Consider the following 16096-nt stretch of genomic DNA (forward strand, 5'->3'; position numbering starts at 1 on the left):
CCATTGGCGGCCGTGCCTTCAGCTGCCTAGGCCTCAATCTCTGGAATTCCCTCCCTAAACCTCTCCGCATTTCTACCTCTCTCTCCTCTTTTAAGATGCTCCTTACAACCTATCTCTATGACCAAAGTTTTGGTCACCTGTCCTAATATCTCCTTATATGGTTCGGTGTCAAATTTTGTCTGATAACGTTCCTGTGAAGCGCCTTGGGACATTTTACTATGTTAAAGGCACTATATAAATGCAAGTAGTTGTTGTTGAAGTTGAAGGCAGGTTTCTTGTGGGAGGCCCAAAAAGTTGCTCCTGGTTTGTGCGATGTCATCCTGCAGATGGGTGCCACGGACCTGCTGTATGATTGCACCTGCCGCTCCTCTCTCTGCAATAATTCCTCTTCCTCATCCAAATCCAACACAGCCCTTGGCAGGCTCAGTCGAATGCTTATGGTCAGCACGGTGGCAGCAGGAATGCTTCTGTGGGAGATAGATACAAAAAGGAATGCCGAACTGAAGAAAGTCAGCAGCTATAATGCACAAAGTTGTTTGCCAAGTCAAAAACAACAGCCAAAATGCAAGTCTCGGTAATATGGCAGCCTGTTGTGAGTGGGTGATTTCTTCTATCTGCCTGCAGGCCTCTCAGTGCCGATTTTACGCAGGCAGTCAGTGAACTAGGTGCTGCACTGCAAAGCAGCATGTGGAATTGAGTGGGTCCATTGTATCAATGAACATAATTGTATGGGGCCGATGAGACCACAGCACCCGTGAAGTGCTGCCTCAAAATCTTGGAAAGGTTTTGCTTCTGCGGAATCAGGAGAGCAGTGCCGAGTGCGTTGAGGCCTACCACTCAATTCTGCAGACCGTGCGTGCTGCTGGTGAGGGGCCAGGTCCCGAATGCACTCGTGCAGATTTGGTCCAATAGGTAAACACGTACTCTGGCATTATGCTTTCTGTGCTGCTGTGCCCAAGGCCGATTGTCCTGACACTTGCCACAGCTCCCGGGGTCCTGAAGGTCAGGAAAAAGAGACAGAAACCTGGTTCAGAAAACCTGCTCTTTCATGTCTGAAAAGCAATCAGCCAGGATTGAGTTTTTTAAATTCATTCTTGGGATAGGGCAAACAAGTCAAGGGAGTACACAATAAATGGGAGGATACTGAGAGGTGTAGAGGGAGAGAGGGACCTTGGAGTGCATGTCCACAGATCCCTGAAGGTAGCAGGACAGGTAGATAAGGTGGTTAAAAAGGCATATGGGATACTTTCCTTTATTAGCCGAGGCATAGAATATAAGAGCAGGGAGGTTATGCTAGAACTGTATAAAACACTAGTTAGGCCACAGCTTGAGTACTGTGTACAGTTCAGGTCACCACATTACAGGAAGGATGTGATTGCACTAGAGAGGGTACAGAGGAGATTTATGAGAATGCTATCAGGAAAGTTTGGATAGGCTGGGGTTGGTTTCATTGGAACAGAGGAGGCTGAAGGGAGATTTAATTGAGGTGTATAAAATTATGAGGGGCCTAGATAGAGTGGATAGGAAGGACCTATTTCCCTTAGCAGAGGGGTCAGTGATCAGGGGGCATAGATTTAAAGTAATTGGTAGAAGGATTAGAGGGGAGCTGAGGAGAATTTTTTTCACCCAAAGGGTGGAGGGGGTCTGGAACTCACTGCCTGAAAGGGTGGGAGAGGCAGAAACCCTCAACTCATTTAAAAAGTACCTGGATGTGCACTTGAAGTGCCGTAACCTACAGGGCTACGGACCAAGTGCTGGAAAGTGGGATTAATCTTTCGGATAGATCTTTTTCATTTGGCATGGACATGATGGGCCAAATGGCCTCCTTCTGTGCTGTAACTTTCTATGATTCTATGATGTGGGCATTGCTGACAAGGCCAGCATTTATTGCCCATCCATAATTGCCCTTGAGAAGGTGGTGGTGAGCCGCCTTCTTGAACCGCTGCAGTCCGTGTGGTGAAGGTTCTCCCACAGTGCTGTTAGGAAGGGAGTTCCAGGATTTTGACCCAGCGACGATGAAGGAACGGCGATATATTTCCAAGTCGGGATGGTGTGTGACTTGGAGGGGAACGTGCAGGTGGTGTTGTTCCCATGTGCCTGCTGCCCTTGTCCTTCTAGGTGGTAGAGGTCGCGGGTTTGGGAGGTGCTGTCGAAGAAGCCTTGGCGAGTTGCTGCAATGCATCCTGTGGATGGTACACACTGCAGCCACGGTGCGCCGGTGGTGAAGGGAGTGAATGTTTAAGGTGGTGGATGGGCTACCGATCAAGCTTTGCCCTGGATCGTGTTGAACTTCTTTAGTGTTGTTGCAGCTGAAACCATCCAGGTAAAGTAGGGAATATTCCACCACACTCCTGACTTGTACCATGTAGGTGGTGGAGAGTCGATCAGATGTGAGGATCAGGCAGGAAGTATAATAGTATCATAGTAGGTACAGCGGAGGAGGAGGCCACTCGGCCCATCGTCTCTGTGCCGGCTCTTTGAAAGAGCTATCCAATTAGTCCCATTCCCCTGTTCTTTCCCCGTAGCCCTGTACATTTTTGCCCTTCAAATATTTATCTAAGTCCCTTTTGAAAGTTACTATTGAATCTGTTTCCACCGCCCTTTCAGGCAGTGAATTCCAGATCATAACAACTCACTGCGTAAAAAAATGTTTCCTCATGTCACCTCTGGCTCTTTTGCCGATCACCTTAAATCTGTGTCCTCTGGTTACCGACCCTTCTGCCACTGGAAACAGTTTCTCCTTATTTACTCTATCAAAACCATTCATGATTTTGAACACCTCGATCAAATCTTCCCTTAACCTTCTCTGTTCTAAGGAGAACAACCCCAGCTTCTCCAGTCTCTCCACATAACTGAAGCCCCTGATCCCTGGCACCATTCTAGTAAATCTCCTCTGCGCCCTCTCTAAGGCCTTGACATCCTTCCTAAAGTGTGGTGCCCAGAATTGAACACAATACTCCAGCTGAGGCCAAACCAGTGATTTATAAAGGTTTAGCTGAACTTCCTTGCTTTTGTACTCTGTGCCTCCATGAATAAAGCCCAGGATCCCATGTGCTTTTTTAACAGCCTTCTCAACTTGTCCTGCCACTGCCAAAGTTTTGTGTACACACACCCCCAGATCTCTCTGTTCCTGCACCCACCTTTTGCAGGAAAGGGTAGGGGAGTGGGACTAATTGGATAGCTGTTTCAAAGAGCCGGCACAGGCACGACGGGCCGATTGGCCTCCTTCTGTGCTGTAGGATCCTGTGATTCTATGATTCTGTAAGTTATGTTAAAGTTATATCGAACCTTGGTTAGACCACACTTGGAGTGCTGTGCACAGTTCTGGTCTCCATATTACAAAAAGGATATAGAAGCACTGGAGAAAGTGGAAAAAAAAGATTTACAAGGATGATACCAGAACTGAGGGGATACACTTATCAGGAAAGACTCAACAAGTTGGGGCTCTTTTCTCTGGAAAAGTGAAGACTGAGGGGTGACCTGATAGAGGTCTTTAAAATTATGAAGGGGTTCGATAGGGTAGATGTAGAGAAGATGTTTCCACTTGTGGGGGAATCCAACACTAGGGCCATAAATATAAAATAGTCATTAATAAATCCAATAAGGAATTCACGAGAGTGACAGGTATGTGGAACTCGCTGCCACAAGGAGTAGTTGAGGCGAATAGTATAGAGGCATTTAAGAGGAAGCTGTACAAGTACATGAGGGAGAAAGGAAGAGGAATATGCTGACAGAGGTGGATGAAACAAAGTGGGGGGAGGCTCGTGTGGAGAATAAACACCGGCATAGACCTGTTGGGCAGAATAGCCTGTTTCTGTGCTGTAAATTCTCTGTAATTCTATGTAACCAGTCTACCTGCTGATCTTCCAGAAAAATACATGTTTTGTAAGGGAGGAGTACAATTTTATGCAGATAGATAATAATCAGTGACTGCTTCCTAACACAACTCTTGAAGCAGAGAATTAGGGTTTGTGCTGTATTAGATTTAGTCTTTAGCAGACCAACAGAGCCAGTTAGTAACCCAGAAGTTGGTGAATATTTGAATCTCACATTGAGGTTTAGTTTAACTTTGTTTTGATATAGAAATCGATAGCAAGGCCAAAAATAACAAAGTAACTGTGCAAGACCTAAGATTAACATACTTTAGAGCTACAGGAGAAACTCCAGGGAGGGTCAAGTGGGAAATGTTGCAAGAAAATAAAACAGAAGAAAATGGAATGTTTTAAGACCATTTTAAAGGATGTGGAAAGAAAAAGATCCCTGTAGAGAAAAAAGAGGCCTCGTAAGATCGAGATCATAATGGCTAAATAAAGAGGTTAAAAGTGACTTACAAAGTAAGCAGAAATATTTTGAAGGATACAGGGGGGGGGGGCTGATTTTAACCCCCGAAATCGGCATTAACGGAGTGGTAACAGCCTCAAAATTAGATTGGTATACGTATCGCACTCTAGTGCTGACACTCTGACCATTTTGGCCCCCACCTGTTTCAGTCAGTGGGCCTGTAACTAAACAAATTGTGATCCTATGACATGGTTAGGACACTGATCACAATTTTAAGGGGCATACGGGCAGAATGTGGACAGGGGCATCCTCTGACCATGCGTCCTGGCATTGAGTGGCCTAAGCAGTGTTCTGTAAACGAACCACTGCTGGTCACTCTAAACGTGGCCGCAAAACTTGTTACAGATTCTATTTTTGTGGAGGTCAGTAGGTGCAGGCTCCTGGCTTCACAAAAATACTCTGGCTGCTGCTGGTTTGCCCCTCTCTGCTTTGCCTCCCCCGCCACCCCCCGCCCTGCATTAGAACCGACCGGAACTCCCTAGGCCTCAAACTGGTGAGCTGCATCGGGATGCTCATTTGGCACCCGCAGCTCGCCAATTCTATTTAATGAGACCCGGGCCTCAAAATGGCTCCAGGACCTTCACTCCAAATGGCCGGTGTGAAGTTAAAATCTATCTGAAGGAAACAGAGAGCATTGGAGCTAATGTCAGATGTGATTCTCCTTTAATATTCAAGTTTAACTTCCCAATAAGAACTGCAGCATTGTGTCTTTAAACTGCTGCAAATCTTTCAGATTTTCAAGCAACCTACCGGGCAAGCAACCAATGTCAAACATTAACTACACCTGGTGCTCACCCACCTTTGCCAATGTGCTGGACCCATAAATACGGGCTGGTTCAGGATAGGTCATGTCGTGCACATGGAAACATCACTGGAGCGCTGAGCTGAGCCCAGAATTGGCCCCAGTATGTTCAGCATTCCGGATGTCGATCTGACTGACCTAGAATTCAATCAGAGGGAGGTGGAAACCAAGTGGTTTCAGAAAGTGAATCCCTGGTTTATTGGGCTGGATTTTGCTGTTCACGGCGAATGACTGGCAACTGCTGTCCGTTGGACTTGCTCTCACCCATAGACTTTCTATGAGCTTTTGCACGGCAACTTCCTCTAAATTAGAGAGTCAAAAGGCATGGCGCCCTCTACAGGGCATCTGGGACCTGTGTGAACAGCGCAAGCAACTGGGTATCCCCATAACCAATCAGATTGAAGCATTGTTAATAAGCCGTGCAGAGACTGAACCAGGAAGTGTAAGTTAGAATAGTAAACTCAATATCAAATCAGGTACAGATAGAGAAATAGAGAGGGTAAGAAATATTGAATTAAGTGACAGAGATAAAAGAGACAGAAAGAAAAAGTAAAAAATAAAAATTTATTTAAATTTTGTTTTTTTTCAATGTTCAACAACAATTAAAATCTGAAGGACTGAGACTGCACACTTGTTAAAGTTAATTTTCAGTGCCAGAGAGATTGTTTGGCAGTAATTAACACTTACCATGCCATTAAAAGTGTACTGACATGGGAATGGACAAGCCCGAACGTTTTCTGGTGAGATTAATCTGTATCTATGATGTCAGTGGGGGAACTTCACACCGTTCCATTCATTTGAATGAGGAGCCAGTGATGACGCCTTCGCAGAACTTACTAAGGAGGATCGCATCTCGTAAAGCAACGTCCCACGTTTTACTGTGCTGATGTGGAGATGCCGGTGATGGACTGGGGTTGACAATTGTAAACAATTTTACAACACCAAGTTATAGTCCAGCAATTTTATTTTAAATTCACAAGCTTTCGGAGGCTTCCCCCTTCGTCAGGTGAACGATGTGAAAATCGTTCACCTGACGAAGGGGGAAGCCTCCGAAAGCTTGTGAATTTAAAATAAAATTGCTGGACTATAACTTGGTGTTGTAAAATTGTTTACAAGTTTTACTGTGCGTGTGGGTGTGCGCTCGCTGGAAATTGGTGTACGATTTACACAGTGAGCACTGTTAGCCTTACAGCAAAATCTGGCCCAACGTGTTTTTCAGTATAAAACTGTACTCTCATTAGTGAAGATATCTTCTATTTATATTTCAAAAAGAAATATGCAGCTCTTTACAAACTGAATTCCCCAGAAAGTTTAGTTTGGTGTTATTTGTGTGAGCTACTGTAACATTGCAGTGACCATTAATGGAAGAAACACTGTGACCTTTACTTTTCATTTTAATTTGTTTATTGTTTACATCCATTTGAGACAAACAGTTCCAACTCCTACTGGGCCTCAAAGGGGATAGCTAACTAAGTCAAAGATTAATTACAGCAGATCCATGTAATGAGGTCGGTATGCATCAAATACAAGAAAAGAAGGTAGAGAGAAAATGATCTCTGATCACTATTTGGAGCAGAATTGTAAATGCGTTCAGGAAGACTTTCTCTGTTTGTTGATGTAATGACATTTTGAATGTAACGCTAAAAAGAGAGTTTACGATTTTGCTAAAATAGCTAAAACAATCGTACACAATCTCACACAATTCAACTACAAATAGCGAACAGAGGAAATATTTTCTTCAATGTACAGACATAAAAAGGCTACACATTGGCTATGAAAATAAATCTAGATGTTCTTTCTGTGTAAAGAAAATCGCAGAGTCCTTGAGCGCATCACGTCATTTTTAAAAGTCGGATTTCACACCATGACTTTGAGCTGAATGTTTTACTTCAGGATTTAAAAATCTGATCATTACGAAAATTAAATATTTAAAGATCGGCGACGCAGTCCCAAAGCATGTGGAAGGCTGACCTTTTATCCTTTAGCCCAGGGTTCAAATCACAGCAGAGGTTGACACTTGACCTCAATAACCGCAGCTCCACTGTGAGGTTGCCAACACTGCTTGGTGGATGGGACAACTCACCCTGGGAGAGAGAAAACTGACAGCTGCCTTCTGATTCCAATCTAAGCCGCCTTGTACCAGTAACAGCATCAGTGTCAGATCAATCTCAGACCAAGAAGGTTTCAGATTCGACCCTTGGTTGGAGTTTAATCACTTAATCACAGCCAGGGCAGCGCTAGGACTACTATCACTGACTGCAGTCCTTCTGGATTGTGGAATAGAAAATCAGCCAGGTTACTTTGTCTTGATTGCAAGCCACACGTATTCCCCACTGAAAATACGTGTGGATGTCAGTTGAAGTCATGATCATGGTCAGTTGGCGGTGGTTTGCAGTTCAAATTACCTGTCGATGTTCACTGTCAAGAGTTACAGTGATGGTGACGAGGGCAAGAAGTGGAAGGATGGTCAGTATCTATGGAACTGTTCACCAGTGGAAGGATGGTCCAAGGAGGGGAGGGGAGAAAATGGCAAGAAAAAAACATAAAGAAAGGATCATGGCTGATCTTCGATCTGGGGGAGCAGGCTCGAGGGGCCGTGTGGCCTGCTCCTTCTCCTATTTCTTATGATCTTATGTTCTTATTATTCGATTACAGTTTCACCTGCCAATCTTTGATTCCAATTTACCCGGGCCAGATCCATTCTCAACACACTGAAATTGACCCTCCTCCAATTAAGTATTTTTACTCTAGATTATTCCATAACTAATCTAAACCTTATGATACTAAGACCCCCAAATGTTCCCCCAATGCCACTTGCCCCACTTGCCCCACTTGACCCACTTCATTCCCCTGAAGTAGATCCGGCAATGCCCCCTTTTTGGATGGCCTTTAAAGAAGAAATTGTTCAGGTACAGTCCAGGAGGGGGAAAGGGAGGGCAATCAAAGCCAGAGATCCCTGGATGATGAAAGAGGTAGTGAGTAAGATGAAGCAGAAAAAAAGGGGCGTATGACAGATGTCAGGTTGATAATACAAGTGAGAACCAAGCAGAATATAGAAAGTCCAGAGGGGAAGTGAAAAAGGAAATAAGAGGGGCAAAGAGAGAGTATGAGAATAGACTGGCGGCCAACATAAAAGGGAATCCAAAAGTCTTCTACAGGCATGTAAACAGTAACTGGGTAGTAAGAGGAGGGGTGGGGCTGATTCGGGACCAAAAAGGAGATCTACCCATGGAGGCAGAGGGGATGGCCGAGGTACTAAATGAGTACTTTGCATCTGTCTTTACCAAGGAAGAAGATGCTGCCAGAGTCACAGTAAAAGAGGACGTGGTTCAGATACTGGATGGGCTAAAAATTGATAAAGAGGAGGTACTGGAAAGGCTGGCTGTACTTAAAGTAGATAAGACACCCGGTCCAGATGGGATGTATCCTAGGTCGCTGAGGGAAGTAAGGGTGGAAATTGCAGAAGTGCTGGCCAAAATCTTCCAAACATCCTTAGATATGGAGGACTGGAGAATTGCAAATATTACAACCTTGTTCAAAAAACAAAAAATGGGTGTAAGGATAAACCCAGAAACAGGCCAGTCAGTTTAATCTCAGTGATGGGGAAACTTTTAGAAACGATAATCTGGGACAAAATTAACAGTCACTTGGACAAGTGGGAATTAATAAAGGAAAGCCAGCACGGATTTGTTAAAGGCAAATCATGTTTAACTATCTTGATTGAGTTTTTTGATGAGGTAACAGAGAGGGTAGATGAGGGCAATGTCAGCAATATTAAAGACCATGGAATAAAGGGGCAGTGACAGCATGGATAAGAAATTGGCTAAGGGACAGGAAACAGAGTGTAGTGGTGAATGGTTGTTTTTCGGACTGGAGGGAGGTGTACAGTGGTGTTCCCCAGGGGTCGGTGCTGGGACCACTCTTTTTTTGATATATATTAATGACTTGGACTTGGGTGTACAGGGCACAATTTCAAAATTTGCAGATGACAGAAAATTTGGAAGTGTAGTGAACAGTGAGGAGGATAGTGATAGACTTCAAGAGGATATAGACAGGCTGGTGGAATGGGCAGACATGTGGCAGATGAAATTTAATGCAGAAAAGTACGATTTTGGCAGGACGAACGAGGAGAGGTTATTTAAACAAATGGTACAATTCTAAAGGGTGTACAGGAACAGAGAGTCCTGGGGGTATATGTGCACAAATCTTTGAAGGTGGCAGAGCAGGTTGAGAAAGCAGTTAAAAAGCATACGGGATCCTGGGCTTTATAAATAGAGGCATAGAGTACAAAAGCAAGGAAGCTATGATGAACCTTTATAAAACGCTGCTTTGGCCACAACTGGAGTATTGTGTCCAGTTCTGGGCACCGTATTTTAGGAAGGATGTGAAGGCCTTAGGGAGGGTGCAGAAAAGATTTACTAGAATGGGTCCAGTGATGAGGGACTTTCGTAACATGGATAGACTGGAGAAGCTGGGGTTGTTCTCCTTAGAGCAGAGAAGGTTGAGAGGAGATTTGAAAGAAGTGTTCAAAATCATGGAGGGTTTAGATAAAGTAAATAAAGAGAAACTGTTCCCATTGGTAGAAGGGTCGAGGACCAGAGGACACAGATTTAAGGTGATTGGCAAAAGAACCAAAGGCAACATGAGGAAAAACATTTTTACGCTGCGAGTAGTTTTAATCTCAAATGCGCTGCCTGAAAGGGTGGTGGAAGCAGATTTAATCATGGCTTTCAAAAAGGAATTGCATAAATACTTGAAGGACAACATTTGCAGGGCTACAGGGAAAGAGCGGGGAATGGGACTAACTGGATTGCTCTTACAAAGAGCCGGCACGGACTCGATGGGCCGAATGGCCTCCTTCTGTCCTGTAATAATTCTATGACTCCATGAAATTAGGTATTTTTTGCAATTGCTCCCGTGAGCCAAGATCTGGAATGCCAGTAATATTAAACCATTTTCATGAATGGTTATGGTTTTATGTTCTACCAAAAATGAAGCTCTGACCAAGTCTAACAAAAAGACCTTTTTAATAGACAAAAAAACATGTCTGTAATTTTTCTTTTAAATGTGTATTAGGTCATTTGTTGATCCTGGATCAAGTAGAATTAAATTAAAGTAATCTAATTTATTTTTCAGAGTCCGTACTTCAAACTGGCTAAAACATCTAATTACAAAACATTACAAAGTGTCTACTGTAACTTACAAAGACATTTCGTTATGTAATTTGAAAGTTTTTTTTACAGTAGTTTTAGTACGGACTAAAATGATACAACTGGATATATTCATTAAAATGTTCACTTCTTTTTGACTTAGCTGTGCTTCTTTTCATTGGAAACATCTTAAACTAATTTAAAGTAAAACACCTGAATAAACATGTTGTAAAAGTGTTTATGTATTGAAGTGGGCCATTTTAAGGTATGGTATTTGGCTGGAATCTGTAATTTCTCTTTTACAGCAAACAGGCTGCCAGAGGGAGGAAGTTCGATCTGAATTAATACAGTTGTTACAGTGGGAGTAGAATGGAAACGGCTGAAACCACAAATAAAACTGCTCCATTCATATGTCAGGACAGAACTCTTTCTTGCAAAATACAGACTTTGGCTCTTAGTCACCTTAGGCTTTCCCTTTAAAAGTACCTTAACAGATTATTTGTTTAAGGTTTACTCATATGAATAGATCCAAGTTCTTTCATTAGTTGAAAAAAAATGAATCTGATTGCACATTTGGGAGACAGATGCTTTTACTACTGGTTGGTCAGAACTTTTCCATATTGCAAAACTGTTTTGTGCAAATTGTGTTGCAGGAAATTGTTTGTGTCATAAAGTAAACTTTTTGATCATGCAATGCCAACAACGAAAAGAAATAAAAAGGGTGGGGAAAGTTCAGAAGCTTGTTTCAATGCCCGCAAGTTCAAAGATACAGCCCCCTGATTCTAGCTTGAAAAGCAATTGATGTGAGCAGCTGTACAGTTTCATATGGCAGGTCCTCATTTTTCACTCAGAGTGCCTTACATTTTACAAAATAAACTGTTTACTTTGCCAAAGTAAATATCTATAGATAGAACTGGTACACTTGTCAGTAAAATAATATTAGTAAATCACAGCTACCCGGAGAAAAAACTAAAATGGACAAACTTGCAGTCCTCTAGTTGCTAAAGCAAACGTAAGGGTGAAGAAATCCAAACAAGTGAACCTCGGGCAAATTTTATATATCTTTCATCTTCAGAGTATTCTAACTGGCTGCATTTGCATTCTGCAGGCTGAGTAATGTGTAATTAATGTAATTAAATGCTCAATTAATTTTAAATCTGAGATCAATAGATTTTTACTAGCCAAGGGTTTTACTACGATACCATGAGCTATGGGTAAAGAGCAGGGGATTGGGACGAATTGGATAACTCTTTCAAAGAGCCAGCACAGGCACGATGGGCCGAATGGCCTCCTCCTATGCTCTATCCCTACTACGACACAATGATATTATGATTAAGGGGTATGGAGTCAAGGCGGGTAAATGGAGTTAGTACACAAATCAGCCATGACCTCATTGAATGGCGGAACAGGCTCGAGGGGCTCAATGGCCTTCTCCAGTCCCTATGTAACTGACTCGTGGTGGTGCTCGGAGACCTGTACCTGTAAAGTGTCGTGTGCAGCCGTCAGACCCCAGGTATGGAGGTTGCACTCTGCTCACTGACAACAGAGCTGTGTGCATGCATGGAAGCACGGGGTGTACAGAGCTCAGCATGTTGGCCGCTGAGATTTGAGCCTTAGGAGAAAGCGCCCTGACGCTAGCTGTCTGCTAACATCAAAACCATTCAATGTCAAGAAGTTTTTAAACTTGCTTTTAACACTGGACTGAAACTGCTGCATCTGGTGAGAAGCCCAAGCAGTGTGAGAATGCTTCCGGGAGGTGGTCTCACACCTCTTTGCTTTAACAGGGTTGGGAGTCAGATCGCTGACTCTCATGTTATGCTATTGATTTTTCACCCACACACATCCTAAACATTGATGTGAAAATGATAGTATAATGACTGGGTAAGTGGAAAATAGAGCTCTGGGATTTATCCTTTTGAATCGGAAGAATCTTTTTGGTGTGCATGGTATTATTTACAAAATTTCAATGTAGAAAAGACCCTGTAAAAATGATTGTAGTAAAGAATTGTGCTGAAGATTTGTGAACATTCAAATGTTAACTTTTAATTTGTTTTAGGTCGCACCATTAATATTAGATCAGCTGGCCTGATAGGAAGGCATGGACCGCAATCAAAGCAGCCATTTATGGTGGCCTTTTTCAAAGCCAGTGAGGTGCTGCTTCGTTCTGTGAGAGCCGCCAATAGCAAACGGAAAAACCAAAACCGAAACAAATCCAGTAGCTCTCAAGATTCCTCAAGATTATCCAGCCCTGGAGGTATGAAAACCTTAAATTAAGAGGAAGATTTCCTCTGTGTGCTACATGTAGCAAAATTGGCAGCGTGTTCCTTATAAATGTGTTCACAATTTTGCTACACATATCACACACTGAAAATTTCTCCCTAGGCTGTTGTTTCTTTACCCTTTTAAAAGTCTTCACGGGGTCTTTCTAACTGTCCCAATTAAAGTAAACTGCGACAGTGACACAAAATAACCCATATTTCTGAATCCACTTGCTTCTTACTTTTCTGGTTGGTTCTATCATTTCATAATTATAGTCACCTTTTCATAGAAATTTAAAGGAAGCATTAATAAGACTTTGATTAGGAAATGTTCATTTATCATCCTTAAAGTTGCCTAGGCCTCCTTACTGTAACTTGTGACCTATTTCAACTCCAATTAAACCAGTTCCCTATTACTTATTACAGGATGTTATGTCTAGTGCGATGCAGAATTCATGTGGAAAGCTTTGATCTTCCAGAACCTTTTTCCTGTGATGGTTCTGTCATCCTTAATTTCTCAGTGTTCACTGTGGATACTCCAATTCCTGTCTATTATATTAAAACCATGATGTGGCCATGCTGTCACTCATTTATGTTTAAAAAATGGGTTTTAATCAGTAGTCTTTTACCAGAGGGTTTGAAAAACATAATTAAAGAGCTAGATGACAACAAGAACGAGTTCTTACTTCCTGCCTGTGTGAGTATATGTTTGTGGTCTGGTTTGCTGGCACCAAGCCCTTAGGGAACAGCTGGTTATCAGATCACTCAGTTTACAATTGATGAATTGAATCCTGCAAACATTGAGAACCAAACTCTTGTCTGTCCTCTAATATTGTTTTAAAAAATAATTTAGGTAACATTTAGCATATAAGTGTTAGCCTATAGATACAAAAATGATTGCGTCAAATATAATTATTTAATATTGAAATCTGTTCACTAATCCTGAATTCTTTCAGTGCTAAAACAAAGGAAAAAAAAACACTTAAATTTAGCTGTTTATGCAATTCAGAGTTCAGAAACCCACTCAGGCAGATGGAACATTGAAGTTTCGAAAGTTGCCAAGGAGATTCAGTGCTGAGCTTATACAGCACAAACGATAGTCAATGTTCCATTTTCTTTCCCTTTCTGTTTCCCTAAATGGTAATGACATCTGTTTCTGGATAATGAGTATGATTATGTTTGACATAGTGTAAAACTGATTTTGAATGCCTTAAATACTGTACTTAAAACTCAATTGGAACAGTATGACAAAAATGTCATTTTTAATTGTGATAATTAAAACCACATTTAAAAGAACTAGTCAAACACGTACCATATATTCCAGGGCTTCAGTGGTGTGATGAAATTGCCAGTTTTCCTGTCAAAATGTGCAGTAAAAGCAATCCACCTGCATAAAACTGGCAACCAATACTCAACATGTCAAAGGACCAAAGGCCCTTCATTCAAATAAACAAATGAGAATTCAATTCATTTGTATTACTATTAGAAAGGTTTTGTCAGCTCCCCTCATGGTATAGGATTCAACCTCCTTCAACCAAGGGAAGTGAAGGCACTGGAATTGGTCACAGCAGCCGTGGGTTAGGGAGCATTCATCCAGGGTTCGCACTCTTGATCACTGTTCAGCAGCCGCTGATGTGTCAATGTTGGTTGAAGAGAGGATCAGGTTCAGCTGTGATGTACTCCACAGTTGAATAGTCTACCATCACATGAATAATTGGGCCAGACACTACGGGCGCTAAATTGGGCTGTATAGTGCCCGTTGTCTCAGCACTACACGGCCTCTCCGACATCCAAGATCCAAGTTTCCTGTGTGTCATGCGCCAGACGCCATCTTGATATAGGAGTTAGCGCAGGTGCAGATAACGGACGCTGGAAGCATGTAAAGTAGGGAGAAAATGGCTGCAATCAGTGTACAACGCTGATTTAAAGTGATAGACACCATTTTCAACCTTAACGCTCAACTCAACGCACAGTCTTATCCCCGACCATCTAAACGTGTCTTTCAGTGCCTGAAGGACCCTCCCACCGCACCAGCACTATTTAAAGGGGCCATGCATGTGTTGCAGGTTAGTTGCTGGATTATTGCTTCTGGCTGCTGGTGGAGTAGGAAGTGTTTTTTGAAGCTCCCTATTCTTACTGAGAGTTCCTACACTACATTTGAGAGTGCTTTGGAAGGTACTGCCTTACGGGTCAGAAAGTTACAACCGTGGTTGAACAACATTCCTGCCAACTATGGGCGGTCTGTTAGGTCTCCCGCTGGGCATTGAGCACGACTGGGAGCATGCAGAGAGGCCACGCCCAGCGGGTCAAGATGCGAGGAGACGGAGGACGAGGAGGCGCAGGGCACTGAGCAGGAGGCCGTATCCAATGAGGGCCTTCCGGGACCAATCTCTTACCTCAACATGACCGACAAGGATTGCATCCGATGCTTGAGGTTCACCAAGGAAGCCATGACTGAGATCTGTCAACTGGTGCGGCCACAACTGCAGCCTCAGAGCAGGGCGAGGTCAGCATTGCCTGTGGCTGTGAGGTCACCATGGTGCTGAATTTCTATGGCTCAGGATCATGTTGGCGACATGTGCAACATCTCGCAGTATGCAGTGCACTGCTGCATAAGGGAGGTCACAGTCGCACTGTACACATGAGGAACAGGTTCATCACCTTCCCTCTCCACAGAGACAATCAGAACGAGCAAGCACAGGGGTTCGCCCACATTGCTGGCTTTCCCATGGTGCAGGGTGCCATTGACTGCACGCACATTGCCCTGCGTGCCCCACACATCAACTCAGCCGTCTTCGTCAACCGAAAGGGCTTCCACTCCCTCAACGTGCAGCTGGTGTGCGACCACACGCATCGAATCATGGAGGTCGATGCCCACTATCCTGGGAGCAGTCATGACACCTTCGTCATGCGGCAGTCCAATGTGCCAGCCATCTTTCACCCGACTCGGCAAGTCAAAGGCTGGCTACTGGGCGACAAGGGCTATCCCCTCACACCGTGGCTCATGACTCTGGTCAGGAACCCACGCACACATGTACAGCAGGCCTATAATGAGAGCCATGCTGCCACACGCAACATCGTGGAGCACACCATGGGCCTCCTCAAACAACACTTCCGCTGCCTGGACCAGTCTGGAGGAGCCCTGCAGTACTCCCCTGAGTGGGTGGGCAGATTCGTGTTGGTCTGTTGCATGCTGCACAACCTCGCCATCATGAGGGACCAGCCTTTGCCACCAATGATCAGAGAAGATCCTGAGTCAGAGGTGGAGGAGGAGGAGGCTGAGGAGCAAGAGGCAGAGGAGGAGGAGGGGGTGGAGGGAGAGGCTGAGGAGGAGGAGGAGGAGGGTTTGGAGCCGGCAGAGGAAATGGAAGAAGATGCAAGGGTGCAACAGGACCCACACACGCCTTGTCTGCAAGGGCTCTGCGTGCTCACCTGATCCGTGCCCACTATCAATAATGTGAACTACATTCCCCAACTCACCAACAGTCCTACACTCCCCACCTTTCCACTCCCACAAGACAATCAAATCTCCCTCCATCTGATTA

General features: G+C 43.7%; 1 protein-coding gene across 1 annotated transcript in view; it reads left to right on the top strand.

The window, feature by feature from the left end:
• The window catches only part of bmp5 (bone morphogenetic protein 5), a 502527-nt gene that overhangs the window by 349476 nt on the left and 136955 nt on the right, over positions 1-16096 (top strand). The window contains exon 4 of the mRNA XM_067983961.1: positions 12350-12547. Within this exon, the coding sequence (XP_067840062.1) occupies positions 12350-12547 (198 nt within the window). The remainder of the gene's footprint in view (positions 1-12349; positions 12548-16096) is intronic.

This window comes from Heptranchias perlo, chromosome 5 (assembly GCF_035084215.1).
Source record: "Heptranchias perlo isolate sHepPer1 chromosome 5, sHepPer1.hap1, whole genome shotgun sequence".
Classification (NCBI taxonomy): Eukaryota; Metazoa; Chordata; class Chondrichthyes; order Hexanchiformes; family Hexanchidae; genus Heptranchias; species Heptranchias perlo.